Source organism: Leguminivora glycinivorella, chromosome 15, assembly GCF_023078275.1.
Source record: "Leguminivora glycinivorella isolate SPB_JAAS2020 chromosome 15, LegGlyc_1.1, whole genome shotgun sequence".
NCBI lineage: Eukaryota > Metazoa > Arthropoda > Insecta > Lepidoptera > Tortricidae > Leguminivora > Leguminivora glycinivorella.
Window position 1 is genome coordinate 4,652,091 of NC_062985.1, and position 27,133 is coordinate 4,679,223.

Sequence of the window (27,133 nt, forward strand, 5' to 3'; positions counted from 1 at the left end):
CTTGTCGAATAATTAAATTATAAATAGACACATCAGAGACCAGTACTCAATGAAGATTGGTAAACAACACATGTAAATGTCTCATTCATTCAGTTTTAAAAAAGAATGGCGATAATTATGCCTCAGTTCTATCTTAGAAAGTATTAACTATTAGCAAAGAGGATCGAGTATTATAGAGATTTACTGAAAAAGTAAAATGTGTAATCACATTGCATAGACTGCAATCTCTTGACACAAGCTTAAAACTTTTGAACGTCAAATTTGACAATTTGGCCCATATTCTTAGCTTGATATGTGTTAAAATGACAAATATGAATATTAGCGCCATTTAGCCGAGCGTCCCCCAAAGGTGTAACGCCATCTAGGCCATGATACCTTTTTCTCTACGGCTTTGAGGTACGTTTGTTTCTTTGACTTTATCCGTCTATACAGACACATGTCTTTGCTACTAGTAACCCTCCACTAGATGGCGCTGTATGCATGTAAGGTTCTAGGGTCAAAATATGAAATCACGGTCGTAGCGCGAAATTGCGTCGTAGGGGCAGGGGACTAACTTTTATAAACCTTCAAATTATTTTAAAAAGTTTTTCACCATTCTGTGTAATAGTTACCAATCTTTATTGAATAATCTCTGGTCAAATTCACTGATTCATTCTAAATTTTACGTTGATTTTAGTTTAGTTAAAAACGAGTTAATACCGGGCTGATTCTTCTTAGTTTCCTGTTTCGGCTCAGGCTTAGCTTTCTTAGTTTCTTTATTTTCTGGTTTAGCCTTTTTCTTTTTATCACTTTTAGGGCTCTGTTGTTCCCCTTCGGCTAATTTCTTCTTTTTAATTTTTTTCTTTTCTGGTTCTTGGGGCTCTGACGGAGGTTGTAATAAACTGTCTATGGCCGAGTCATCCATGATCATAGACAATTTTCCGAAGTAATTCCATAGAGCGTCGATACATTTTTCCGGTTTGCCGCCATCTTTAGTCTCCCATATCAGACCATAGAGTCTGGGTTTGAGTTTTTCGGTCGGTTTTTTCATTTCGGTCTCGAATTCGTCTTCTAGGTTTTTGAGGCGCGCCTTTTGCGTTTCGGGGGAAAGGGACAGGACGTTGTCTTTGTCTTCTTCCTCGTCCATCGTTGCTTCCTGAAAATAAAATAATCGATTAAAGCAAAGAATATCTAAACTGCTTTAAAATGTAACATCTGTCCTAACATATTAGTGATTCGTTACTACCACTATTCATAAAAATAGTGTGTACCACTAGTCTGTGGCCAAGAGTAAGCCCATTTATAATTAAAAAAATAAAATAAAAAAAATGCATAAATAACCAATACGGACACTTGCAACACCTGTGCTTTGTAAGTTTTTAATATAATAGTTGTATCTAACTAGGGAACAATAGTACATTGTGCAACAAAGGGGAGGAAGTTGAAATTACTAACGAGAGTAAGTTAAATCGCGACGTGAGGCGCCTTTTGACCAGCTCTAACGGCGAGCAATTAGTGCTTGCACCTCCTATACGAATCCTTTGCAGCCTTTGCTTTGAAAAGGCGCCTAGCCTTATCAGAGATAACATACACTAGAGAAATTTCGTCGGGTACCACGGCGGGCCTGTGGTCTAGTGGTGAAGACGTTAGCCGCGTAATCTGAAGACCCGGGTTCGATTGCCACCAGTGAGCCTTGTCGTTTTTTCTTTCGTGTATGATATCTATTTCAATTTATAATATAGATAGATAGAAAGATAGAATACTCTTTATTGGCACACCTCAGCAAAAGATACAGAAAAAAGATACAGTGGAGACAAAACAAATGATTATAAATAGAGGCAGACAACAGGCGATCTTATCGCTAAAGAGCGATCTCTATCAGACAACCTTTTGAAGCACATATAATGTAGATTTGGAAATACAGCAGGCCACAGTTTACATCAACGCAGTCATCACATGGCAGAAGTGTGCGGTATAATGTCCATTTTCGTTACTCCTCCAGCAGACAAAGGAGATAGAAAGAAAGAGGGAGAGACTACATACCTCGTCACTGAGGTATCCATGGGGCACGAACACTTCATTGTCCACCTCGTAGTCATCTCCGGCCACGCTGCCGTCGAGGCTCTCTCCTTGTTCCTCCTCCCACACTAGAGCGAGACAACATACCTCGTCGCCGAGGTATCCATGGGGCACGAACACCTCATTGTCCACCTCGTAGTCGTCATCCGGCTCGTCTTCATCTCCAGCCACGCTGCCGTCGAGGCTCTCTCCTTGTTCCTCCTCCCACACTAGAGCGAGACAACATACCTCGTCGCTGAGGTATCCATGGGGCACGAAAACCTCATTGTCCACCTCGTAGTCGTCATCAGGCTCGTCTTCATCTCCGGCCACGCTGCCGTCGAGGCTCTCTCCTTGTTCCTCCTCTCACACTAGAGAGAGACAACATACCTCGTCGCTGAGGTATCCATGGGGCACGAAAACCTCATTGTCCACCTCGTAGTCGTCATCCGGCTCGTCTTCATCTCCGGCCACGGTGCCGTCGAGGCTCTCTCCTTGTTCCTCCTCTCACACTAGAGAGAGACAACATACCTCGTCGCTGAGGTATCCATGGGGCACGAACACCTCATTGTCCACCTCGTAGTCGTCATCAGGCTCGTCTTCATCTCCAGCCACGCTGCCGTCGAGGCTCTCTTCTTGTTCCTCCTCCCACACTAGAGCGAGACAACATACCTCGTCGCTGAGGTATCCATGGGGCACGAACACCTCATTGTCCACCTCGTAGTCGTCATCAGGCTCGTCTTCGTCCCCGGCCACGCTGCCGTCGAGGCTCTCTCCTTGTTCCTCCTCCCACACTAGAGAGAGACAACATACCTCGTCGCTGAGGTATCCATGGGGCACGAACACCTCATTGTCCACCTCGTAGTCGTCATCAGGCTCGTCTTCGTCCCCGGCCACGCTGCCGTCGAGGCTCTCTCCTTCTTGCTCTTCCTCCCAATCCTCGTCGCTGTCAACATCGTAGTCTAATTGTTTCTGAAATTAGATGAACACATCAATGGCAAGGCAGTAACAACGTGCGGAAATGCGGAAGCCTATAACTATTTACTGAAAGCCTTGAGAAAGCATCATGGTTGGCGTGATGGATGGAGGACGGAGAAGAGGCCATCCACCGACCCGCTGGGAGTACAGCATTAAGAAGGCCTGCCAGGGATTGACACAGGCGCCTATTATTAGGCACTGCAGAAGACCGTGTTCAATGGAGAGCTTTGGTGCGCAAAATAACTTCATGTGGTCGCGACTTGTATTACAAGTGGAACTCTCTTTCTTATAAAAATAATTGGATGGGGACTACCACTTGTAATACGAGTTGTAAATTGTTATGAAATAGGCCCCTGATTGTCATAATTACATGCAATCTAATGGAATGCCAAATATGAATACTAGCAGCAGCCGTTGACACTAATTTGACAAGATAGCTGATTGAAAAAAAAAAAGCTACACAATGGGTGCAGCACCGCGAATAGTCAAAAATAGATGAAAACAAAATAGTTGACCCAAAAAAAGGGTGCTATAAGTTTAACGCCAATGGAAAACGCCAATCAATAACGACGACGGTCTGCCTGCAAGTGGCATCATGGCTCTCATATAGCTGAATCGATTTCGGATCAGTTTTTCTTGCGTGAAAAAGTTACCTTGAGGTTGTTCTCAGCTGTGACAGAGACAAATCATCTTTTCCCTAGTACCTAAATATAGCGGCATCTTAATATTAGTAAAAGCAACTCTTTGTCTATGGTCTTATGATCTCCTTTTGCTTCCTGTCCAAAAAGTCTCCTAGCTGTGACGAAGGCGCCCTTCTTCCTCCAAGTGCCCCAGTGCGGCGGTCTTTTGTTCTCGTGGAAACTGAATAGCTTGAGACGAAGCTTCTCCTTATGGCATTATGGTTGCAACTTACCTCCTGTCTAAAAGGTCTCCTAGCTGTGACAAAGGGGCTTTTCTTTCCCCAAGTACGGAACTAAGGCTGCCAAAGACTCTCACAGTGGCTTCTTGACTTGGAACTATTTTTCCTCTAGTGAATTTATAGTTTAACAACATACCTCCTGTCTGACAGGTTTCCTAGCTGTGACAAAGACTCACAGCGGCTTCTCGACTTAGGATAATTAATTACCTAGTGAATTTATAGACCTATCTATAGAATTTATTAACCTACCTCCTGTCCGAAAGGTCTCCTGGCTGTGACGAAGGCGCTCTTCTTCCTCCAAGTGCCCCAGTATGGCGGTCGCTTGTTCTCGTGGAAACTGAATAGCTTGGGACGCAGCTTCTCCCGCGTGGCTGGCTCGCACGCTAGACTTCATCAGCGCCCTCTATTGGTGGTAACTCGTCCTCTGGAAATATTAATATAAGGATCAGTCTTGATATTAACTTTTGTCGCCAACTGTACTTTTCTTTAATAACTTAATAACAAAGACATATATAACTCCATCTAGACAGATAAAGTCTAAGAAAAAACTGACCTCAGTACCATATAGAAAAAGCTACGGTGGCCTAGATGGCGTTACACCTTTGGGGGGCGCTCAGCTAGATGGCGCTAATATTAATATTTGACATTTTAACACATATCAAGCTAAGAATATGGGTCAAATTGTCAAAACTGAGGTTTAAAAGTTTTAAGCCTGTGTCAAGAGATGGCAGTCTATGCACTGTGATTACACATTTTACTTCGACAGAAACTTTGCCAACCAAAGAGGATCGAGTATTAACTCGATCCTCTTTGGTTAATACGAAACATTAGCACGAATTTGATACAAATGTAGTGTGAAAAGGTATCCCTTCGTATTTTTACGGAAACGCACTAAGGTGTACTATTTGAGTCAGTCTCAGTACAAGACGTACTGACGCTGTCTGAACTAGCATGACAAATACGAACGTTTCCAGAAAAATACCAAGGATAATCTTTTAGCACTACATCTGTACTGCAATTTGATATTACTCTGTGGTATGATATACAACAAAATAAAGGCCGTAATAGAGATGCACTTAGCAAAGGGCCCGCGCACACGGATGCAACAGTTGCACGGCGACATTTTTTGTCTCTGTCGTGCGTCTATGGTGTGACGACAGAGACAAAAAATGTCGCCGTGCAACTGTTGCATCCGTGTGCGCAGAGCGAAATACATGCCTACAAAACTTAACTGTGAACTGGTTAACTCTTGAAGCAAAGAATTCATCTTTGTGAGTTAAACTATCTTTCAGAAATACACTTCAGTCTGACTAGAAGCCTTGTTGGAATAAACTTGTGCATGCATAATACAATGTAATGTAACAATACATATAAAATAATTGCTTGTTTTTGTTACAAGCTAGTTATACCTGAATACCAAGTTAGACTTAGACCTAGTAAAAAAGGACAGTAAATAAGATTTTTTTAAATGTTCAAGTACAAAGGATGACAATATAAGAATGACAGGCTATATTAACCCTTTTGAAATGATTGTCGAGTAAAATAAAATAAAATTAGCACAACATTAATGTTCAACACCTTGAGTCAAACAAAACTCAGAATTAGAGGTGAATGAACCTTCTCAAGGTTATAAACAAGATCAATAACATAAAACTGGATTGTGTTGAGCAATAATGTGTAGTAAGCAATAAATAGATTACACAGAATTTTCATTATACATACATGGTGTTGTAATGCCCAACATACAAATATTTTGCTAGAGAATTTTGATCCTACATTCTATTTTAAATTGAGCTGAGTTTCATTTGTTTCAATTTTTTTTATAAACAACAGAAAAGTTACTTTATTTCTTTACATGAAGGTTAAAATTCCATGGAAACAAAAAATGTACATTTCAATGTACATTGGGCGGCAAGAGGATAGGACTTGAATTAGGCGCATAAACGCGTACAATGATACTATACGTTAAATCAAGTGTTGTCCTCTTCAGTTTTGTTTTGCATAGAATTTTCTGCCAACTTGTGGGCTACATTGAAAGCATAAACTTCATGCAAACTCCCTACCTATTGCCAAAGACATGTAACTCCGTATAGATGGATAAAGTCTAAGAAAAAAACGTACCTCAAAGCCCTAGAGAAAAAGATATGGTGGCCTAGATGGCGTTACACCTTTGGGGAACGCTCGGCTAGATGGCGCTAATATTATTATTTGACATTTTAACACATATCAAGCTAACAATATGGGCATATTGTCAAAACTGAGGTTCAAAAGTTTTAAGCCTGTGTCAAAAGATGTCAGTCTATGCACTGTAATTACACATTTTACTTTGACAGCAACTCTCTATAATACTCGATCCTCTTTGCTATTACTATCCTGGTATTAGCTGAAATGTTAGTACAAAGTGAAAATGGGTACATAAATACAACACTCACCAACAATCATAACATCATCATCCTCCTTATCAGTCAGCGGCCAAGTCTTCCCGCTGCACCCTATTTTGACACCTTCCTTCTTCAAATTCTTCAAATAAAGATCCTTCTCACCCACCTTCTGATCGCCCATCAACTTCTCCATATCTTTCCTCTGTGCATCAGAGAGTTCTACTCTAATCAACGGAGCCAACCTCATATCAGCTTTTATAGTAAAACTAGACAAAATACTGTTCTGGCTAACTACAGCTTTAGTTTCTTTTTCCTTCTGTTTTGGCACAAAGAAGTTAACAAAAGCTTCTGCCGCTTTCTTCTTCTTTAATTCCTGTTCTTGCTTCTCAAGTTCTAGAGCTTCCTGTTTTTTGCGTTTTTCTTCTTCCTTGGCCTCTTTTTCTTTGCGTTTCTGTTCCTCTTTTTCTTCCTTCTCTTTGCGTCTTTGTTCTTCTTTTTCTTCCCGCTCTTTTTTCTTGTGTTCTTCCTTTTCTTCTCTCATTTCTGAAATTATAAAAATAGTAGATTAAATAGATATCATAAGAAATCCTATATCAGTGGCCAATAAGTGGCAATGATGGTGAAACATGATTACAGGTAAATTTTTGGATAGGGTAGGTTGGGTAGGTACACTTCATTCTGGATAATGAACTTCTTGCAAATTTTTAGGAGACCCATAAACCTGTAAGGTCCAACTAGTCTGTATAAAACATACATGCCTCTAAAAGGCCCTTGTTCACAAAGAAATAAAAAATACCCCATTTCTAAGCATTTTTCAATTTTTTTATGAAGAAGAGCATTTGTAGTAGTGAAGTTTATCTACAAATATTATTATAATGCCAATTTTAGGGCCAAAGCAAACTTAGGTTGTAACGAGCTGTATTATTCACTAAAATAATTAAAAGAAACTTACTCTTTTCTAGCTCCTTCTGTTTCTCCTTTTCTTCCCGTTCCTTTCGTTTCTGCTCTTCTTTCTCCTCCCTTTCTCTCTTCTTGGCATCTTCCTTCTCCTGTCTCTGTCTGGCCCGTTCTTCTTTCTCTTCTTGGCGCTTCTTTTCACGCTCCTGCTTTTCTTTCTCCCGCTCTTCTCGCTTCTTAGCAGACTCTAATTTCTTTTGCAACTGAAATGGTGGAAATAAAATAATGACACATTTGGTTCAAATTAAAAGGAATACCAATGTAAAAATTTACATGTAGATGACAATATCTACAGTCAAAATTCAGTGTTAGGGCTACCCCTGTTGACATACTGTTAGCAAATGTTAAGGTGCATGTGTTTCCCAAACTAAGGGTTTTTTTTCTACAACTTAATGTCTAAAAATGGTTAAATTGTGGCGTAGGCGAGAGGCTGGCAACCTGTCACTGCAATGTCACATTTTCGTTTTCTTTCAACACCTTATTTGCCAAAAGTGGCACTGAAGCTTTAGTAGTTTCATGTGTTCTGCCTACCCCTTTATGGGATACAGGCGTGATTGTATGATGTATGTAACTTAATGTCTAAATAATTGTGATAAATTAACCATAATCCCAGGCCAGCATATGGGCTCAAAGATTTTCACAGCAGCCACATTTCTCACAGCTAATGGTGCTCCCACACTGGCTGTCATATAACATTTATAACAGGCCAGTCTGGTGGCACCATAAAGGAGATCCTAGTAGATCCCTACCTTGATTCTTGTCTGGTATAGACCAATCAAGAATAACAGATCACTTTGTATAAAAATGGTCCAAATGAATAAGTAAATTGGGCAAATTTAATATAATATGATTATCAACAAATAAAAATTTATACATTATACAACATTGTCAAACACTTTTTTTATGTTACTAAACATCTAAATTGACAATGTATTTAAAACAGAATTCTGACAGATTCCTACATAGTAGATGATTTAGTGTTTTACACAAGAACTAAAATAAATAAATTACCTGTTTTGGAGTTAAGTTGGCCGAAGGTGTGCTGGCTGACTCGCTAACTGAATCATTGAGGCTGGTTGTGACAGAAGAACTCCTACTGTTCCGTTTTGGGGTCACTGGGCTGGAGACCGACTCATTCAACTTGCTTGGTAATGAGGTGTTGGCCTTGTCTTTACTATCCTTTGCATTGCGAACTGGAGTCTTTGGAGCTGGCTCGGATTCAGTTGACTTTTCTTTACCTGTGTCGGACTTTGATTTTCTTGTAGTTCTAGGAGTTACTGGAGCCGTTTCTTTGTCTTCAGTAGCAGTATCTGATTTTTTTTCATTTTCATTTAGTTTTTGAACGTCAGAACAGTCATTTGAGTCCTCAAGCTCAACAACATCAGTCTTATTATCATTAGAAGCTTCATTTTCTTTCTCTAATTCAGTTTTTTTAGATTTCGGGCTGGCTTTAGGACACTTCTGTTTATTTCCAGCTTTCTCCTGGTTCTCCGTGTCCACGTCAATCATTTCTACATCCTCGACATCACCTTGTTCCGTTTCAATTTTGTTTTCAGTAGATTCATTCTGTTTTGGAATGCTTTTCTTACTTTTACGTTTCTTGGGAGTCTTGGCTTTCTGTAACTTCTTTTTCCATGCAGTATCGACGAGCTTGACGAATGGATTCATCGCCTTCGCCTCCTTTTCAAGTTTCTGGTTGTCTTTAGAGTCGTCATCACTAATTACTACCAAGTCGTCAATTTCGTTATTTTCCTTGCAGATCTTACCCTTAGGGGCTTGTTCCGTTGCGTCTGCCGAGAGTTTTCTCTTCCTCGTTGGAGGAGCCACCGGTGTCGAAGCATCTTCGCTAATAAGCTTGAAAGGCAAGCGAGCCTGTGTCAGTTTCTTTTTAGACGGGGTGATCTCCACATTCTCAACCGCTTTGTTCGTTTTCATAGCGCGGTATAGGAACTGATGTCTCCTGCACAGCACGACACACACTGCGCAGATATTATCAGGAATAACAGTAATTAAATCGGTAACAAACAATACTTTCAAGTTATGATCATTGCAACACACGATGAATGAAAACTGTTTGACAGATAGTCGGAAAACGCGGGAGTTCAGGAAACGTTCTGATATCACATTCAGTAATTGAATTATGTCATGACATTCTCTGTAATTTATTAGTATTTTTATTTCTTATAAAATAAGATAAATTTAATCAATTTTATACGATGTTATCATTCACTACGTAATATACATCAAAACTCTCTAATATAGTTTATACCAGAATTGACAATAAAAACTTCAACAAGTATTTGAACGAACTTATTTTAAGCGTTTCATTCACTAACCAACATTTTCCTTGGACGACCGCAAAGATTTTGTGGTAAACGGAACGTTGTATGGTTGTAGCCATAGATTTAGAATTATTAAACTAGATTGTGTAGTTAGGTCAAAAAGTGTGTCCACATGAGAGGTCATTGTTTGGGCTGGTGTCCCTCTCGCACTTACTGACAATGTCAACATTATTCAGTGACGTCATCACTGTCATACATTGGGGATACCAGTCAATTTTCAAAGTTATTACCAAATCTACTAATACCCAATTGAAGGTATTTTTAATTATACAAATCTTTGATTTATTGGCATCAAAATAATTACATTATAATTATTTTCCAATTCTTTGAAATATATTGAAACCCTAGTTTGAATAATAACACTAAAACAATATAAGAAGTTATAAAGTCAGGTAATATACAGATAAAAATACTACTACTATGGTAACCTCATTAACACTGGCCTGGCCATTAACACGTGCGAGAGGGACACCAGCCCAAACAATGCCCTCTCATGTGGACCGTTTTCGCTAGTCTGATACGATCACCTTTCTATCTCAGTGATAAGGTTCAATTTAGTATGGCAAAAAATATGATTCCGCTGTCCCCTGTAAAGGTCTTTGGTTGTAGCAATGAGGGTTGTAGGTATATGAGGTAAACGAGAAGCGAGAGTCACGAGCGAATATTCAAATTCAAACATTTACGTAACGCCTGATCGTATAATTCAAGCAAAACTCACATTCACATCGCATAAGGACCAACGAAAAAACCAAGGCAGATAATTATTGTAAAACACTTCAGCCAGCGAATATTTATTCAGATCCTTCATCCTCCTCTGGATGTTTTGAATTCAACCTTAAATTTAACTTTGATTCAATCTCGACCTCATTTTCAACCAACGAGGACGCGATATGCAGAACCTCAAGTTTTGTCTGTCAAAGAATTGTCAATTTTTCCAATTAAATTACGACTAAGTATTCCACCACGAAATAATAAAAAACCTTATATAAACTATAGGCATGTCAAAAGTAAAATGGGACTTTAGGGATATTTCTTGGGGACTGCGAAAGTTTCGTGAGTTTCTATTAGGCAGAAAACATGACATTCCCAATCTTCATGTCCGTTTCCCACCTCGGATATCCCCAAGATCCATCCCTACTCCCAGTATTCCTCGTGGGCCTGAGGTCATAAATAAGTATTATGATCAATGGTACATGGACAGGAGCGCTCGAGATGGAGTGAAGCCGCCAGTTGTGGGACCTTTGGGTGAAGGTCCAGCGTACCCGTTGGATTGTACAAAGTCACCTCAGAATATCACAAACATGAAACCAACAGAGGTATGTTTATTTTATAAAGAAAGAAAGAAAATAATTTTATTCAGGACGTTAACGAAATTCCTTATGTCTATGATACACATTAACTATGTTTATCAATTTTATTTTAATATTGGTGTTAAGTACCCTTATCCCATTAAATTCAGAAGCAAAGCAACCTATAGCTTAGCAGCTATAATTTTTTAAAATCTGGTCTGCTCTACCGTACATATTCTGTGACCGTACATTTTTTTTTTTAATCTTTATTTAAGAGCTTGTCACCGAAGTGAACATGTCGCTCCGTAAAAATCAACATACAGTTTTATTGTCTTACAATTGACTTATTCTATTACAAATAGCCTTTCTCACAAGTTGTAATAGCGCAATGGCGGCATCCGATAGCGGAGAAGCCAGAACGCTATTGCAGCCCCCAACATCAAACATACCTAGTATAAGTAGAATGGTCCGAATAAGCCAGTATGACCGTACATCGTACATCATATTGAGTTTATTAGCACACTCAATGAAGCCCATCTCGCGGGAAATAATTCGTGTATAGGCGAATTTTGGCATAGTTGTAGGGAATGGTGTTCTAATCCACATACTCAAAGTACTGATGGGTAGGGGAGGAGCTAACGGGTGGAGGGGGGTGTAAAGGTCCCTTTTTTTAGTTTTTCGCGAATAACTCTTAAACTGTGGCACATAGCAAAAAATGTTCTGAAACACAAGTAATCTTCATAAAATTCTCTACAAAAAAGTCCTATACACTTTTTATCTGGGACCAATCGTTCATGAGATATGGAAGGGAAAAGATGGACAATAAAGGAATAAACTCATTTGTTTATGAACAATACGTTTATTCTTATAGAGACGCGGTAGCGTGTCAAGCCAGGTTCAAGTAATAAAAGTAGCAAGCAGCACCGTGTGTAATATTACACGAACCGTTTGGACGGACGGGCGGTCTTACGTCGACGTTTTGAGGACGACTGGGATGAGCGAGCGCCGGCCGCGCGGTAGCTTATAAAGGGCTGTGCGCGCGCGGGGTAAGTGCGTTTTCACATTATCCGATCCGATATCGGAAGTAGGACCGATATCCCGTACATTTAAGGCGCCGTCTTGGATTTTTACCTTTGAAATCCTTCCGACATCCGATATCGGATCGGATAATGTGAAAACGCACTAATGCGGGCAGCTAGTACCGGGCTTATTGAGGAGCGCTTATAGCTCATACTTTTACTACGCGCGTTGGTTTCTTTTTACGTTGCATTATAACACGTTTATGTGAAATAGTTTTTGAGTTAGAAGGGGGTCAAATGTGGCTCCAAACGGTTCGTGTAATATTACAGACGGTGCTGCTTGCTACTTTTGTTACTTGAACCTGGCTTGACACGCTACCGCGTCTCTATAAGAATAAACGTATTGTTCATAAACAAATGAGTTTATTCCTTTATTGTCCATCTTTTCCCTTCCATATCTCATGAACGATTGGTCCCAGATAAAAAGTGTATAAGACTTTTTTGTAGATAATTTTATGAAGATTACTTGTGTTTCAGAACATTTTTTGCTATGTGCCGCAGTTTAAGAGTTATTCGCGAAAAACTAAAAAAAGGGACCTTTACACCCCCCTCCACCCGTTAGCTCCTCCCCTACCCATCAGTACTTTGAGTATGTGGATTAGAACACCATTCCCTACAACTGTGCCAAAATTCGCCTATACACGAATTATTTCCGCCGACGGACAGTTAAATGTCTTCGTTAGGCGTGCTATATTGTAAAAAAAAAGGTTTATTGGTCAAGATCCGCGATCCGGTACGCTCGTCTGTTAATCTAGCTTGTCAGCAAGAAAAGGCGCGAAACTCTATTTTCTATGGAAAGTCAACTCTTTGCATTCTATTTTTTTTAATTTGCCGCCTTTTTACACTGACACTACTGACAGTATGGTTTTTTTTTTTTTTTTTTTTTTTTAATGGCATCGCGCTCCTGGCGCATTCAGCCAGCCGAGTAAAACGGGGAAACGGATTTAAAGGATTATTAAATAAACGGAAAATACGGAATTTTGGGGAGAGGATCAGGAAAAGGTGACATATTATGTTAAAGTTTGATATTATGGCTAGAAATAAATGAATATAATGATTTAAATACATATGGGGAAGAATCGGAAATGAGAAGTAATGATGTAATAGAAGTGGGAAATGGAACTTTTAAATCTGACAGTTGATTCATCCACGGAAGTATAACTAAAGCATGGAAGCCATGCTAAAATAAGAGCTCGGTGACATGTATCTTACTCTCACCACACTATTACCCTTTTTATATGAGCGAATGAGACAATATTCCACAACTTCTTTCGTTTTCTCGAAGGTTGTCCCTAAATGCTGATGTCAAAACGGACCTGGGGTCCATTTATTATACGGCAAAATTAAATATACGTTTGTCATTTCACACTCGGTCTCCATCTTTGACAACTGTACATAGTCGTATTATATTGGTTCGAGTTTTTAGCGCGACTTCAATGGTCGTCTTGACGATATTTATTTATTTTGTGAGGATTTCTGATAGATCGTGGAAAAAATAGCTCAGTGTATATTTGTGATAGTTCCAAGTTTCATTTCTGACTATGGCTTGTGTGATCAAGTGCTGCAAATCACATTCAGGAAGAAAATAAAACACGCAAGAGGTTATATCATTTCATCGGTAAGTTTCTTGAGTTTTTGATAATATTTATTGATACGACCTGGCAGAAATATAAATGTACATATTAGTAGTTTATACAATTCAAATCTTATTCAATTCTGTATAGATTTTTGCATATTTTTTGGAAGTTTTCTCAAACTCGGAAAGGTTATGTTTTTTAGCATAGTGATGTGATGTGTTTTATCGACCTTGCAATAATAACCTATCAATATTCATACCTTAAAAACGCCATCAATGATTATTGTTCTTTGTTATGATTCTCTTGTTATTTAGCTATTTTACAAATTCAACTTTATATATTTCTTAGATTTCCGAAGAAGAAGACCGGAAACACGAAGTTCAAGGTGCGATGCTCGCGGTTCCTTTACTCCCAAGACTCCACCAAAAAGAAGGCCAAGAAGCTGAAATGGAGCAGGCCCCCAGATGTCTCCCCAGGTGTCTACCTTTGACAATTGTACATAATCGTATTATATTAGATCAAATATCTCGGCGGTCGTCTGGCTGATTTTTAATTTAATTGTGTTTATTCCTGATAGATAGTTGATGATCCTGCTAAATTCTTATTTGTGATGTGTTCAAGTTCCTTGTGTGATTATGGCTTGTGTGATTAAGGACTGTAATTCACGTACATGGAGAAAAGAAAACTCCCAAGAACCTGCTGTGTTTCATTAGTGAATTTCGGTCAGTTATTGATACTATTATTTGTAGGATCTAAACAAAGGATAAAATACGATCTTTTCATGGTTTATATAATAACTACTACCATGTTAAATTCTGTTCTGAAGTTTCTCCAAACTGTTTTTAGGTTATATTTTTGTACTAGTGATGTGTCATTTTTATCGACGTCCCGACATTAACTCTATTGACATTCTTGCATTGAAAAGGACATAAAAATGATTAATGATAATCAGGTATCACAGACTGGGTAAATGGTAATGTAACATTTCTAGTGAATTAAACTTATAGTATTTTTTAGTTTTCCAGAAATTCTCAAACATTATTAAAAAGAAACTAAAAATAGGTGAAACTATTGAAATAATAAATTTTGACTGCCGTTTTGTTTTATTTTCTATTTGATAGAGAAAATATTATTGAGGTAAGTATAAGTAGATTCTTGAGTGGTGGACTAGAAATTAATAGAGGGATGCTAAACGAATTAAATTACTTAGGTCTTTGCGTAAGGAGAAGAGAAGAATGTATTTATTTGTTTTATACTCGTATCTCCCATCTTCTATTTTTTACAAACTATTTAGGCCGATATTACACTATCATAGAAATATAGTCATAGACAACATGCCGTCCTTTTTATTCACGTTACAGAAAAAGGGAGGCATACAGACCTATGATCAGAGATATAGGTATGATAATGTAATATTAGGACTTGGTAAGAGAAGAGAAGTGACCGTTTATGTAGGTAAGTACATAAACAAACCATTTATTTGCAATCAGTAGGTACGGTTAGCCAAGAAGGCAAGAATGTATGAATATATGACTTTCATAGCCAAAAAGCCACATAATAATCCAAATGAAATGTTTATATCAATATTGTATGTTTTCGTTACTTTTATATATATAACGTTTATATTATTTTTAAGGTGAGAACGTAAGTGCATATTTTATCGATAATTGAATCGACAAAGTAACATCCCTAGCTAACACAAAACCAGGGACCACCTACCAAAAAGAGAAATAACTAGCATATATCCATCCTTTTTCAATACATTATCTAAGTCATAAGGAAGTCAAGGATGAGTATATGCATTTTACACGAATTTTTATTAGGGGGGCTTGGATTCATCAACATGGTACGGTCATATAGGTTACATGAAAAGAAAATATGATTTAGATCAGCGGGATCAGCTCCACAAATACACGCAGAGCTGTTCACGCGTCCTAGTAGTTTAAGGTGTTCCGGAGTACAAACGTGACCCAATCTCATTCTAATCAACATACTAGTAGCAGGTTTTGGTAGTGAGATTTTAGAGAACCAAGGTTTGGCAGGAACTGACTTTTGAATGCTGCGGTAATGTGATGCAGCCGCACCCGCACCAGATGTCCATAACTTTATCCATTCCTTTCGTAAATATAATTGGGGGAGTGCCAGAAGGTCTTGAGCAACATTCTTATACGGAAACATGTCCCCACAACGAATAGCGTCCTTGGCTAAAACATCTACTTTTTCATTGCCCCTGATCCCCCTGTGTCCAGGGATCCAGGCGATGGAAACTATGAACCCTTGGTCGTGACATTTTAACAGAAGGTTACGGATTTGGTAAATGATTGATCCAAAATGATGGTTGAAGCTAGGAACATACTACGCGGACGTCCGTCGTAAATCGACCGCGACCGCGACCGATCAGTGTGCACGGAACAAAACATCCAGCGAGCCAGCCAGATTTCGATCGGACGTCCACGCGCTCAAGACCACGTCCACGTCCGTCGACCGATAGTTTGCACGGTTATATGTATTTCCATTGTCCAGATTCCCGTCCGCGGTCGATTCACGACGGACGTCCGCGTAGTATGTTCCTAGCTTTACGGAAACCGTTCTCAAAGTTTCCATTATCTCAGTGACTTCTATACCTATACACAGTCAGCTGTATCATACGTAGTATCTTCTTAGTAGTTTATGGCTGTATCTAATCGTCATGGTTTGTATTCAGGTTAAGTTCGCTTGCGCTCCAACACCCGGCACGCCTTGGTGGTGGGACGGCCACTGCTACTACGAGCTTAAAAAGGAGGCGAAAAAATGTAAGGAGCTTGTAAAGTGTCCTCCACCTGGCAAATAAATGTGCTAAATGATAATTTAGGTATGGTGAATTCTTGTTACTGTTTTATATTATAGCAGTTTAAATGTGACTATTCTAATTTCATATTTTATTTAGGACTAGCTTTTACCCGCGGCTTCGCCCGCGTAATAAAAGTATTCATTAAGATTTTCATTTGGATCCGTAGGGACCGTAGGTTTCTCTGTAGGTATATTTATCTGCGATTATTTCGATTGCACATAATACTTTTGCTTGCAATGATTGTAGAAATATTACACATCGACCACAGCGTAGGTAATTCTATATACGCTGGGGAAACCTTTATAAACATCCCACATAGCCCGTATTTCGACACTATGATCGGTGGGTAAAAAGTACTTTTTTCTATTATCCCTTACAATTTTTTACATTTTGCTTATACTTATCGCAAACGTAATCTTCAAGCAAGCAAACAACGATCGTCTTAGAGCACATTGATTGTAAGAGACCGCCGACCGATTATCCGTATCCCGCTAACGATACCCATATTATCCGTATCCGTATCCGTATCGCTATCGCTATCGCTATCCCTATCGCTATCCCTATCGCTATCCCTATCGCTTTCCCTATCGCTATCCCTATCGCTATCCCTATCCCTATCCCTTATCAAGATGTTTAATGATATAACACTTTAAGTTCTCGCGCTTTGTACACATACAGGTCGAACGCGATTAATTAACATTATTTTTACCTTTTTTCACAACGTTTCGGCCAGGTTGCACTGGCCATGGTCGCGGAAGACTGACGTCCCAGCAAAATGTCACCGGAGATGTAAACAACACAAAACTACCCGATATTAATTTATATAAATGTTCGGGGTAGACAAATAAATATAATCTACCCGCTTTTAGTTAATGTTTATTTTCAACCATGTTTATTTTAAAGGTAAAAATAATGTTAATTAATCGCGTTCGACCTGTATGTGACTTTAAATATATGTTTAATGATTTCTTATCAAGTGCTAAAATATAAAGTTTCATGGTTTTATCATTTAAAATTAAGAAATCCCATACAAACTTTCAACCTCTTTTTCAACCCCTTCATCCCTTTTTTTCGAAATAAAAAGTAGCCTATGTTCTGTCTCAGGGTCTAAAGATGGTCTGTTCCAAATTTCATCAAAATCGGTTGCGTGGTTTAAGCGGGAAAGCGTAACAGACAGACAGACAGACAGACAGACAGACAGACAGACAGACAGACAGAGTTACTTTCGCATTTATAATATTAGTATGGATAAAACTAAGTAGGTGTTACCTTTAGCGCTGAATGTAGGTACATATATACTGAAACACGTCAAATTTTCAGTAGAAAAGTGCGCGATATTCATATTTTCTATTGGCCGCTGTACACATATGGCCAACGGTTCCACCAACCCTTTGTGAAACCCCTTGGCCAAGATAAGAGCCGCTGTTTACACATTGGCGCACCAATCACTTGGCATTGGCTCTTCATGAAAGATGGACGTGGAATGGAAAAGTCTAGGAAATTCTAGGTCATAGACGTTGTCAGAAAAATTTGATTAAAAAATAATAACCCCGTAGTAAAATTAAATTATTTGAAATATTAATAATTTTTTGAATATTCTGATAAGAACATTTATCTTTTTTAGGAAATACATTAAACATTTGCAAGGTTATTTTATTTCCTAAAATCTACACTATTATTGGCATAGATAAACTTATTATTTTTGTAAATATTTCACTACTGTCCTCTCTGACGGCTGATGACCAACTGAATGAAGCGCCAACGTGTAAACGCAGTTGGCCATTGGCGCCAAGATCCTTTGATGTGTGGACAAAAAACCGACACCAATCGGTTGGCCGGCAAGCGCAAGCGCCAACTGCCAACTTACGGCCAAGTAGCCCTCTACACGCTTGGCCAAGGGGGTTGGTGAAACCGTTGGCCATATGTGTACAGGGGCCATATGAGAAACGTACATTTAGCGCCCGATGACGGCTGATGTTATAGCACTATCCCTCTATTGCATTGCGTTGCGTCTATATTAGCATAAAAGAGATAACAATATGACTTCAGTCGCCAGTTAGTAAGTGGGTACTGCCGCGAGCACAGATGTCATATATACCATAGATCAAGCAAACGTATCTACTTAGCATGTCAAATGAACTCAGTGAAATCCACTGAGTTGTCCGTCTTTAATCGCAGCTTGCAGCTTTCGTGCGTCAGATTTTGTAAGTTGAAGTCAACAAAAACATTAAAAATGCCTCGTTACGTGATATTTAATTACAACAACACAAAAATTATGAACACTTAAAGGCCTGAGACATATTTAAAAACACAGGCAAGTAACAACTTCAGTACAAAATCTGACACGCTCGGCCGCCATACAAATAGATGAACTTGTTTCTTCTATCTAAATCTAGTTCTGTGGCCGCGAGTATAGTTGAAAGTAATGAATTGGTCACGTCAAATCCTATGAGGCATTATTGTGCGCTCATTTTGGGAGTGTCGCTAACACGGTGAATAAATGTGTGATAATTAATAGTCGTGCGGGTCGTGCCACTTTTATGTCACTTTTGCGAAGGTCAGCCACTTACCATCGGTTATATATATTATTAGGCACTTAATATCGAGGATTAACAATTTGTTTTCAAGTCATTCACGCCCGTAGGCTTTATTAAAGGTATTAGTATGGCTTTCATAATTTGATACTGACATGACTTTTTGTCAACGTATTCTCGTACCAGTACCCAGTATAATTCCTTGCCGGCGGCTATATTTCCGAGCTCATATAATCCTTCAAATCTAGGGTGAACAGGCATCTTCTGGGCGAGCTCACTCCATCGTAGGCCGCTTCTTTGCCTTTGGATAGTCTGTGGCCAAGAGTAAGGGAATTTATAATTTAAAAAAATATGATAACCAGTACGAGTGAGATGCACAGACAATAGGTAGGTAGATAAGTTACGCACACCTATTGGTGGCGCAATATAATCTCTTCGGATTGGAAGGTTTCGATTCTACGTTTGCATTTCGGCTAGCTCATTTCTGCGGTATCTGTCATTCCCATACATTTTGATACTTTCGTTAGCGTTAGCGTTTCGTTATAGTACTACGAAATGCCATTCGGCTAGAGCTCCAGATCAGATGGCAGTCGCTTTCGTAAAACTAGTGCCTACGCCAAATATTGGATTAGTTGTCAAAGCGGACCCCACGTGATAAGGCAAGGAGGATAATGGTGGCGCAATATAATGTGAAGTGCAATTCGCGCTAAAATGCTCGTCACGCATCACTTTCGTATCAAAACCATTTAAACAGATAACAATTTCTTAAACAAGAATTGACCTGTATGTGTTCCTTTTCCTTATATCATATCGGTTGCAAACCATACCCATTTGACAGGAAGTAGGTACCTAGTCACCATATACTACGGTCGCTTAGAACTTCAAAGGGCTACATGCGAGTTGTTGACCCTAAAATTATTATTTACCTCGAATATGAACAAAACATATTCATTTTTGATAAGACTCCCGGTCTCCCGGACGCCTGCAAAGGCAGTCAAACACTAGACAAATAAAAGTTGGACCTTCGATTATGCGTAAAAGTGTTTAGGTCTCAGGTCACATTATACTGGAACTGGGTATGGTAAAAGGTTCGCCAATAGACAGGCGACATCGTGTTAACCTCAGTGTTAACCGTGATCAGCATACAGCTAGACCACAGACTACTTAACGCTAAACCGAGACAGAGATGCCAACAAATGGTAATGCCTAAAGTCACCGTCAATAGAAATTGCAAACAATGTAAACAAACTGAATGGTTGAAATATCCATATTCCAACAGTCTTTTATTATTATTTTAATGGTCTAGGATCATGGTCTGATAGGTCTGATATGAATTGACTGAATAACACATTTTTAAGTCAGTATTTGATTTGTTTAATGGAAATTAAAGGCATTTTGAATACAAGGTTTGTTTACATTGTTCGCAAATTCTGTTGACGGCGACTTTATTCGTAGGAACGCTCCTGAAAATGTACATGTTTCGGAATACATAATTCCATTATGATGGAATATTTCTTAGAAATGTGGCGTAGGTGAGAGGCCGGCAACCTGTCACTGCAATGTCACAATTTCGTTTTCTTTCAACCCCTTTTTGCCAAGAGTGGCACTGAAACTTAGTAGTTCATGTGCTCTGTCTACCCCTTTATGGGATACAGGCGTGATTGTATGATGAAACAAGATGGATCAAGAACATTTAGGATATAAACATTTTTTTTGAAATGAAATGAATAGAATAGAGAACTTCTATCGCGGCACAAAAACACAGAAAACTGTCAGGTGTCAGGTTATTATTCTACTTAATAAGAAAAGTTAAATTTTCCTAAGGCCTAGGTACCTACTATAAATGCTCCCTTAGGGCCGATACAGAAGGACTGCTATCCTATTGCAACTTGAATGAGAACTTCACGCCAACTGCAAGATACAACTGGCTGGAGGCCATCTGTATCGGTCAATTTCGTATGAAAAGATGTTTAAGTACTTGCTAAGTTTAATATTCGTAAGTCTAAAAGCTAAGCTTTTGGCTCGGTTGCCGGTTTGTGACCGTTTATGAGGGCGTCAAGTTTGGACAAATTAAATTCGTCCCTACTTACATTTAAATGTACCCATTAACTTATTTATAGGAGATTTTTTGAAATAAAATTGAAATTAGTACGTCTGAATGGTGGTATATCTGACAGTACAGTATCTATTTCCCAGGCAATCCTTTGCAATGGTAATGGCGACCTCCAGCCTCCATCGACGGCATAATTTCGCAATATACTTTCATTTGTATGCCCGACAGATTTTTCTTTTGTTTTTATCCTCATTTTCAAGGTCGCTTATTTGTTTTTCCGTTTTATTGCGGCTCGGCGTTATTGCTGTTACTTTGTAGATCATATTGCCATTGTAGTATGTTGTGCTCTGAACACAGAGTGTACGCCAGTTCTTACATTGAAAAAAATAATCTAATCAATGGCTCTTGTAGCATGCATGCTCTTGCAGGACCTAGTAAGGTGAACACTCCTTTATCACATCATTACTTTATCACTGCTGCTTAAATAGCTGTCAACACAAACAGTGAAAATATAAATATTTTAATCGATTGTCTAAATTCTTTAACCTATGATCGTTGATTAAAGTGGTTTTACGAGGGTCGCCTGTTTTTTTTAATAGATGTTTAGTTAATTGAAATAAGCAGCCTAAAAATAGTTTTGAAAAATACCTACCGAAAACCGAATTATTTTTACAATGAAAAGGTCTAATTCCAATAAGGTCTAGTTTAACCCTTCGGCTTGGAAGCTCAGATGGCAGTCGCTTCCGTAAAAACTAGTGCCTTCGCCAAATCTTGGGATTAGTTGTCAAAGCGGATCCCAGGCTCTCATGAGCCGTGCCAATTGCCGGGATAACGCAAGGAGAATGATGATTTTTATAATGAAATGACACTCGAATCCTGTGTTACAAAATCGCTACATTTTGCAACTGTTACATAGTTTCCACGTGTGTAGCACAATATTCACAATCCACAATAACCCTATGCATGTAGGTATAATGTATGAGAATTTAATAAAACATGTCCTCGTCAAAGTAACGTTGTCATAAAGTTTAATCCCACAGTGCAGTAGGCAGCTGAGCGCGATTATGGGCAATAAGTCAGGCGGAGGAATGTTATTCCACAATGAGCCGACATGAAATGAAAACCAATGTCACTCTTATCCCCAGTAATACTACAGTTTCAGGTATATAGAGGTCGATGTATACTGGTTATTGGTGCTTATTGAAACGGACGCTGAGGACTCAGATAGACGTCACAGCGCATGAGCGGCCCGGCCAGTCTAAGCGTCGCTTGCAGTAGACACGCACGCCGCCGCGCGTCCATGCAACGTCGCGACGCCCCAAGGGTTTAAACCCCGCTATGGATATTTTTATAACTAAAAATAATAATTTATAGTGTGTGAAAACAACAGTTTGACTTTAATATAAAAAACGTGAAGATGAGGCAAAACGATGATCTCCCCGAAAGGATAGCCCAATTCAAGGGCGATCCTGAAAAACTACGACAGGCCAATGAGTTTGTAGACCAACTTATACAGCAAGCTAAAAAAGAGGCAGAGCTTAAACAAAAACAGAAAGAGCGAAGTAAATTCGTAAGTATCAATGTATATTTATCCACGTAAGGAGAGGGGTAAGTGTGAGTAGCGGCCTTAGTTGCCTCGGCTTCGTCTAATAGCAGCTTATTTTACCATATCTACATTATCTACACTGAATCTGGACTTTAAAGGCTCTACCACAAAAATATAAATCGAAATTTTATTATCTGTCTCTCTAAGTCAAAATAGGAGGCAGTTAGAGAAATTTCAATTTTTTTTCGCGGTAGCCCTGACTACGCATGCATAGTTTCTGTTCACATTTCGATAGCATTTCAATCACATTCACAATTTAAATGAAATCAGTTACTATTATGTTATTTTCTCTGATTCTGAAATTATCTACGGATTAAAGAATTCCTTCTAAATTATATGGTAAACATTGAAAGCGGTGAAAGTTGACAGCAAATGCATGATGAATTTGAAACTACAAAGGTAGAGCTATGCATCGTCGGATTACAGGATATTGATTTAGAAGTATACTTACCTCTCCAGAGTTTTGGGAGTCTGTTGATGCAACTCTTTCGTTGGTAAGACGAGTAAGTAGTTACTCGTAAAATAAGAATATTTATTTATTCTACTTTATTGGTATGTTATTGTGTAAATATTTAAATAATATCTTTCGGCGCACTGTTTGTTTGTTGATGAATTCTTATCAAGATGTACAGTCAGCCAAAAAAGTGGTTTACCACTTTTCGACCTTATGCGTTTCAAATAGAAATAGGAATAGAATTTTTTTTTATTCATGGCAAAATAGAGTCGAAAAGTGGTAAACCACTTTCTTGGCTGACAGTACATGATGAATATACTCGTGTATTACATAATTATAAAATAATGAATGAGAAAAATAGAATAGTTTGAATCCAGTAGTAGCTTTAATAATGGGGGATATTGTGAAAAGTCCTCAACATACATTTCATTTAACTACTTATTAGATTATATTGAGTATACCAACATTAACAGTAGAAGGCGTAGATGTCTGCTTTGATAAGCGGGAGCAGTCACGTTATTATGCTCTGGAGAAGGGTGCAGTCATATCACGGATGTCCCCATATTTCATTTTGTATGGAGACGGCCGCTATTCGACCGATGGCACCTAATAAACTCGAGCTTAAGAGCGTTTTCAGTTTCACATTATCCGATCCAATATCGGATGAAGGTCCGGTATCCCATAATTAATATTAAAGGCGCCATCTGTGATATCCTTTCTCTAACAGTTGCCAATATGTCTGCTGTAAGAGTTGCCAAAGAGTTGGCTGTGGCAGTGCTTCTAATTCAGCGAGAGATGAGTTCTTATCATGAGATATGATGGATATTGGGACAAGTTGATCGTTATTAGTCCGTATCAGCGTGTTTTGGTGATCGATGTCCATACAACAACCTCTGGCTTATCTGATAAGCCGCGAGTTTGTTTTGGTGAGCATTTGCGAGACTGAAATTTGCATCTCTGTTAGTTCATTTACAACAGTTTTGAGTTTTGTAATGATAGACTTATTAACAAATATTTTAATACCTGTATTTTTTAATAAACTTAATAGGTTAGTGCCTGTCCAGTGACCATGCCAAGTTAATATGTAAAGAGCCAAATTAATAGGTACCTACATAAATGATGTATTAAATAAAACAGAATTTATTTGTGAAACCTAAGGTATAGATATCTATGTCACTTTTCTTTGGTATTATGAGCTTTGTAATTAAAATTATGACTTTTAGGATTCCTCACCATAATATAAAAAGAACCCTTATTTTATTTTACTCACCTTAATTTTAATAATGTGTTTTCAATGAGCAGTCAAACCATTGAGTTTCTATCTGATAATAAGGTAATCGTTAAAAGCGCAGCAAGCAAATGAATATTAAACGTTTTTCCACGTATTTTCATTACATCACTGAATGCGAGGAAACAATTTAAAACGTGTTTGCCTATAGTAATTGCAGTGGTTGACGGTTCGTAATGGCTGCATGAGATTTTTTAGGTCAGTCATGCACGCACTGCGGGATAACTGATTTTATAACACATATGGTATCATATATATCAGTTAACATTCAAGTATTATTTTATTAGTGGTTTACTGTTTTTCATATTTTTTAACCTTCAACTGCTTAAAATTAACTGCTTTACTTATTAAAAAAAAACATTTTTTCCCCCCACTAGCTCGGAAACACGTGTTTTGTCCTTTAATACCAACGGGTAAAAACGCATTTTATCCACTAGTGGGTAAAGTAATTTGACCTTTAATAAAGTCAAATTAACTGCTTTAACATTGATAAAAGTAGATGAATCTAGTAATAAAGATGGTTTTCAGTACAGATGGTGTTTTTTTTAAGCACTAGTGCGAGAAGTGGTTCATTATATGCCAGGTCGAAACTTTGAAGGCTCATCTGTACTGAAAAACGTCGTACGATACACGTGCAAAAAGGAAACTCGTAACTCGTGTCAATTTAAAACACTCCCTTCGGTCGTGTTTTAATTTATCGTCACTCGTTTCGAACTTCCTTTTTTACGCACTTGTATCGTAATGTACTATTACCACCTGTGGAACTACTGGAAGCAGTGATAAACGCGTTTTTTGCGTTGTAGTTTCCTCGCTATAGTGAGGGGAAAAGTTTACACTCGGGTGCAAATGTATTTTACTTCTCATGTGTTAAAAAACTCGCAAGTTCAGGATTCGATTTTCGAACCACTCGCTTCGCTCGTGGTTCAACTATAGAATCCTTTCACTTGCTCGTTTTTCAATTCCACACTCGGCGTTAAAATACAACTTTGCCCCCTTGTATAACAAATAACTATTTCTCAAACATGCAATGAACTATTGTCTTTACGTTCCTTAAAATGGACTGGGAAGTATCGCTTTTTGGGCGCAACAACTCGAGAGGACTGTAAAGGGATTTCATATTATTTTTCAGGACTAGGCCTGCAAAGTAACTTTTTTTTTATAAAATATTGTCCTTTAGAGCATTTTTTTTTATTTCATTGTATGTTTGAGAAAAGCACTATACATGCCTCGGCGTGAAAACGGATTCCCGGCCTCGTATCCCTATCCGTGGCTATATATACCCACTTGGCCGGAAATCCTCATTTTCCCGGCCTCTGATGTAATGTACTATTAAACACAATGTTAAGCTAAAATTAATACAGTATATTAACCTACTAAGAAAAAGTGACCAAGGCCTCCCCTCCAGTTTTCCGAGGCTCAAATTGAACTACGCTACGAGCTACGAACAGCTACGAAAAGAATTCCGATGTTAACACAATCACATGACGTATTTTTGTCGGCGAAAGCTGGCGCGATACCGCTCAAGGCCGAGTCAAATGGCGTGTTCTTGTGTTGGAGGCCGAAACTCATTTTGGGTTATCGCGCCAGCCAAGTAAGTAAGTAAGTATTTTTGGTTATCTTCATACAAAAGCAAATAGCATGCTGTTGTGTTGTGTCACTTGTGTCGTTCAATTTGAAACTTCTTGAAATAGTAGAATACGGTGAACAAAACCTCGGGTTTTCGGTGGAGTGTTAAATAAAAGCCCTTTGTAATTTTGAGTACGACAGACAATTCGGGACGTCCCGACGTACTCAGGATTGGAAAAGGTGACCTCTGGAGGCTTCCCGAAAATGTTTATCATGTTGGTATCACGTGTTAGGTTGTAGTAGAGCGGCGAGAGGGTCTCGGGAAAAGTTGATGTGACTGGAGAGTATACTGCTGACAAGTGGTATCGTTGTGATCGGTACACTTTACTGAGTACGAAATAATGACTTGTCACTTTCTCAGACTGTGGGGGGGTTAACTATGACGTCACAAAGATCGCTGTCCCGTGTTTAATTTTTTTGCCAATTTGTCTAGAACCCCTTACCAATTTTGAAAAATGAGGTGTCGATTGAAAGCGTATAACATGCTGATTAAGATTTATTATATGTGAAAAGTATAGTTTTGTTAGTTATTTTTTAATTGACAATAATGCAAAAAATACGTTTTTTTTACTCTCTTTTTTGATTTTTGTGACTCAAAAAGGCAATGAAAACGGCCACTTAGCTAAAAAATATGTTATATAAATCATTTAACTACATTATTAAGCTATCTGTTGCTTTTTGAATTTCTACGATCGGATAATAAATGAGCAAACTACAACCACATACCTGTAGGCGGGGAGTACCGCTTGACACGCGTTCCCATACATTCGGCGTCTACCAAATTACACCTCGCGCAAAATTCGTTTCAAGCAGATATACCTCTAATCTTATTCATCGTAACCTATCAATATTGATATCATTTGAAAGCACAATTAAAGTACTTTAAAAAACAATGTCAATCATTTTTTTAAAATCAATAATCGCCAGTCTGTGGTGGTTACAAAGGAAAAAGTGGGTATGCAATTTGACTGGTTTCCTAGGTTTGATACCCTAGACGAGTTTAAAAGGGGAGGTAAAGGTGACATATGGGTTTTTCTCTGGCCTAAAAGCTACACAGAGGGTCAGGGGAGAAAAAACTAGGGTTTAAGTTTAGTTTTAAGTTATTTTTTCCTTTATTTGTTGATTTTATTGTGTTAAATTTTTTGTAATTTTATCAAGGATACACGTTGGTTTCTTTTGCTAA

The 27,133-nt window shown here is 38.5% G+C and overlaps 3 protein-coding genes across 3 annotated transcripts in view; 2 read left to right on the forward strand and 1 right to left on the reverse strand.

The window, feature by feature from the left end:
* Nucleotides 1-312: 312 nt before the first annotated feature.
* On the reverse strand, nucleotides 313-9,325 carry LOC125233894 (chromatin assembly factor 1 subunit A-like). The gene is given in 7 exon segments (XM_048140056.1): nucleotides 313-1,135; nucleotides 2,851-3,009; nucleotides 4,184-4,320; nucleotides 4,323-4,358; nucleotides 6,367-6,822; nucleotides 7,268-7,475; nucleotides 8,284-9,325. Coding segments are annotated over 7 exon segments (2,394 nt in total). The 5' UTR covers nucleotides 9,208-9,325; the 3' UTR covers nucleotides 313-661.
* A 1,239-nt stretch (nucleotides 9,326-10,564) lies between these two features.
* Nucleotides 10,565-16,431, forward strand: LOC125234240. The gene is made up of 2 exons (XM_048140448.1): nucleotides 10,565-10,930; nucleotides 16,264-16,431. Exons 1-2 carry the CDS (start codon nucleotides 10,613-10,615, stop codon nucleotides 16,387-16,389), a joined length of 444 nt encoding a protein of 147 aa, XP_047996405.1. The 5' UTR covers nucleotides 10,565-10,612; the 3' UTR covers nucleotides 16,390-16,431.
* A 5,824-nt stretch (nucleotides 16,432-22,255) lies between these two features.
* The window catches only part of LOC125233938, a 42,342-nt gene continuing 37,464 nt past the window's right edge, over nucleotides 22,256-27,133 (forward strand). The window contains exon 1 of the mRNA XM_048140113.1: nucleotides 22,256-22,546. Within this exon, the coding sequence (XP_047996070.1) occupies nucleotides 22,394-22,546 (153 nt within the window). The 5' untranslated portion in view covers nucleotides 22,256-22,393. The remainder of the gene's footprint in view (nucleotides 22,547-27,133) is intronic.

Bases quoted from the DNA above. Each gene is read 5' to 3' on its own strand.
- LOC125234240 (XM_048140448.1), top strand. From the start codon at position 10,613: ATGTCAAAAGTAAAATGGGACTTTAGGGATATTTCTTGGGGACTGCGA. The intron at 10,931-16,263 runs GTATGTTTATTT...GTTTGTATTCAG, and splicing joins CAAACATGAAACCAACAGAG to GTTAAGTTCGCTTGCGCTCC.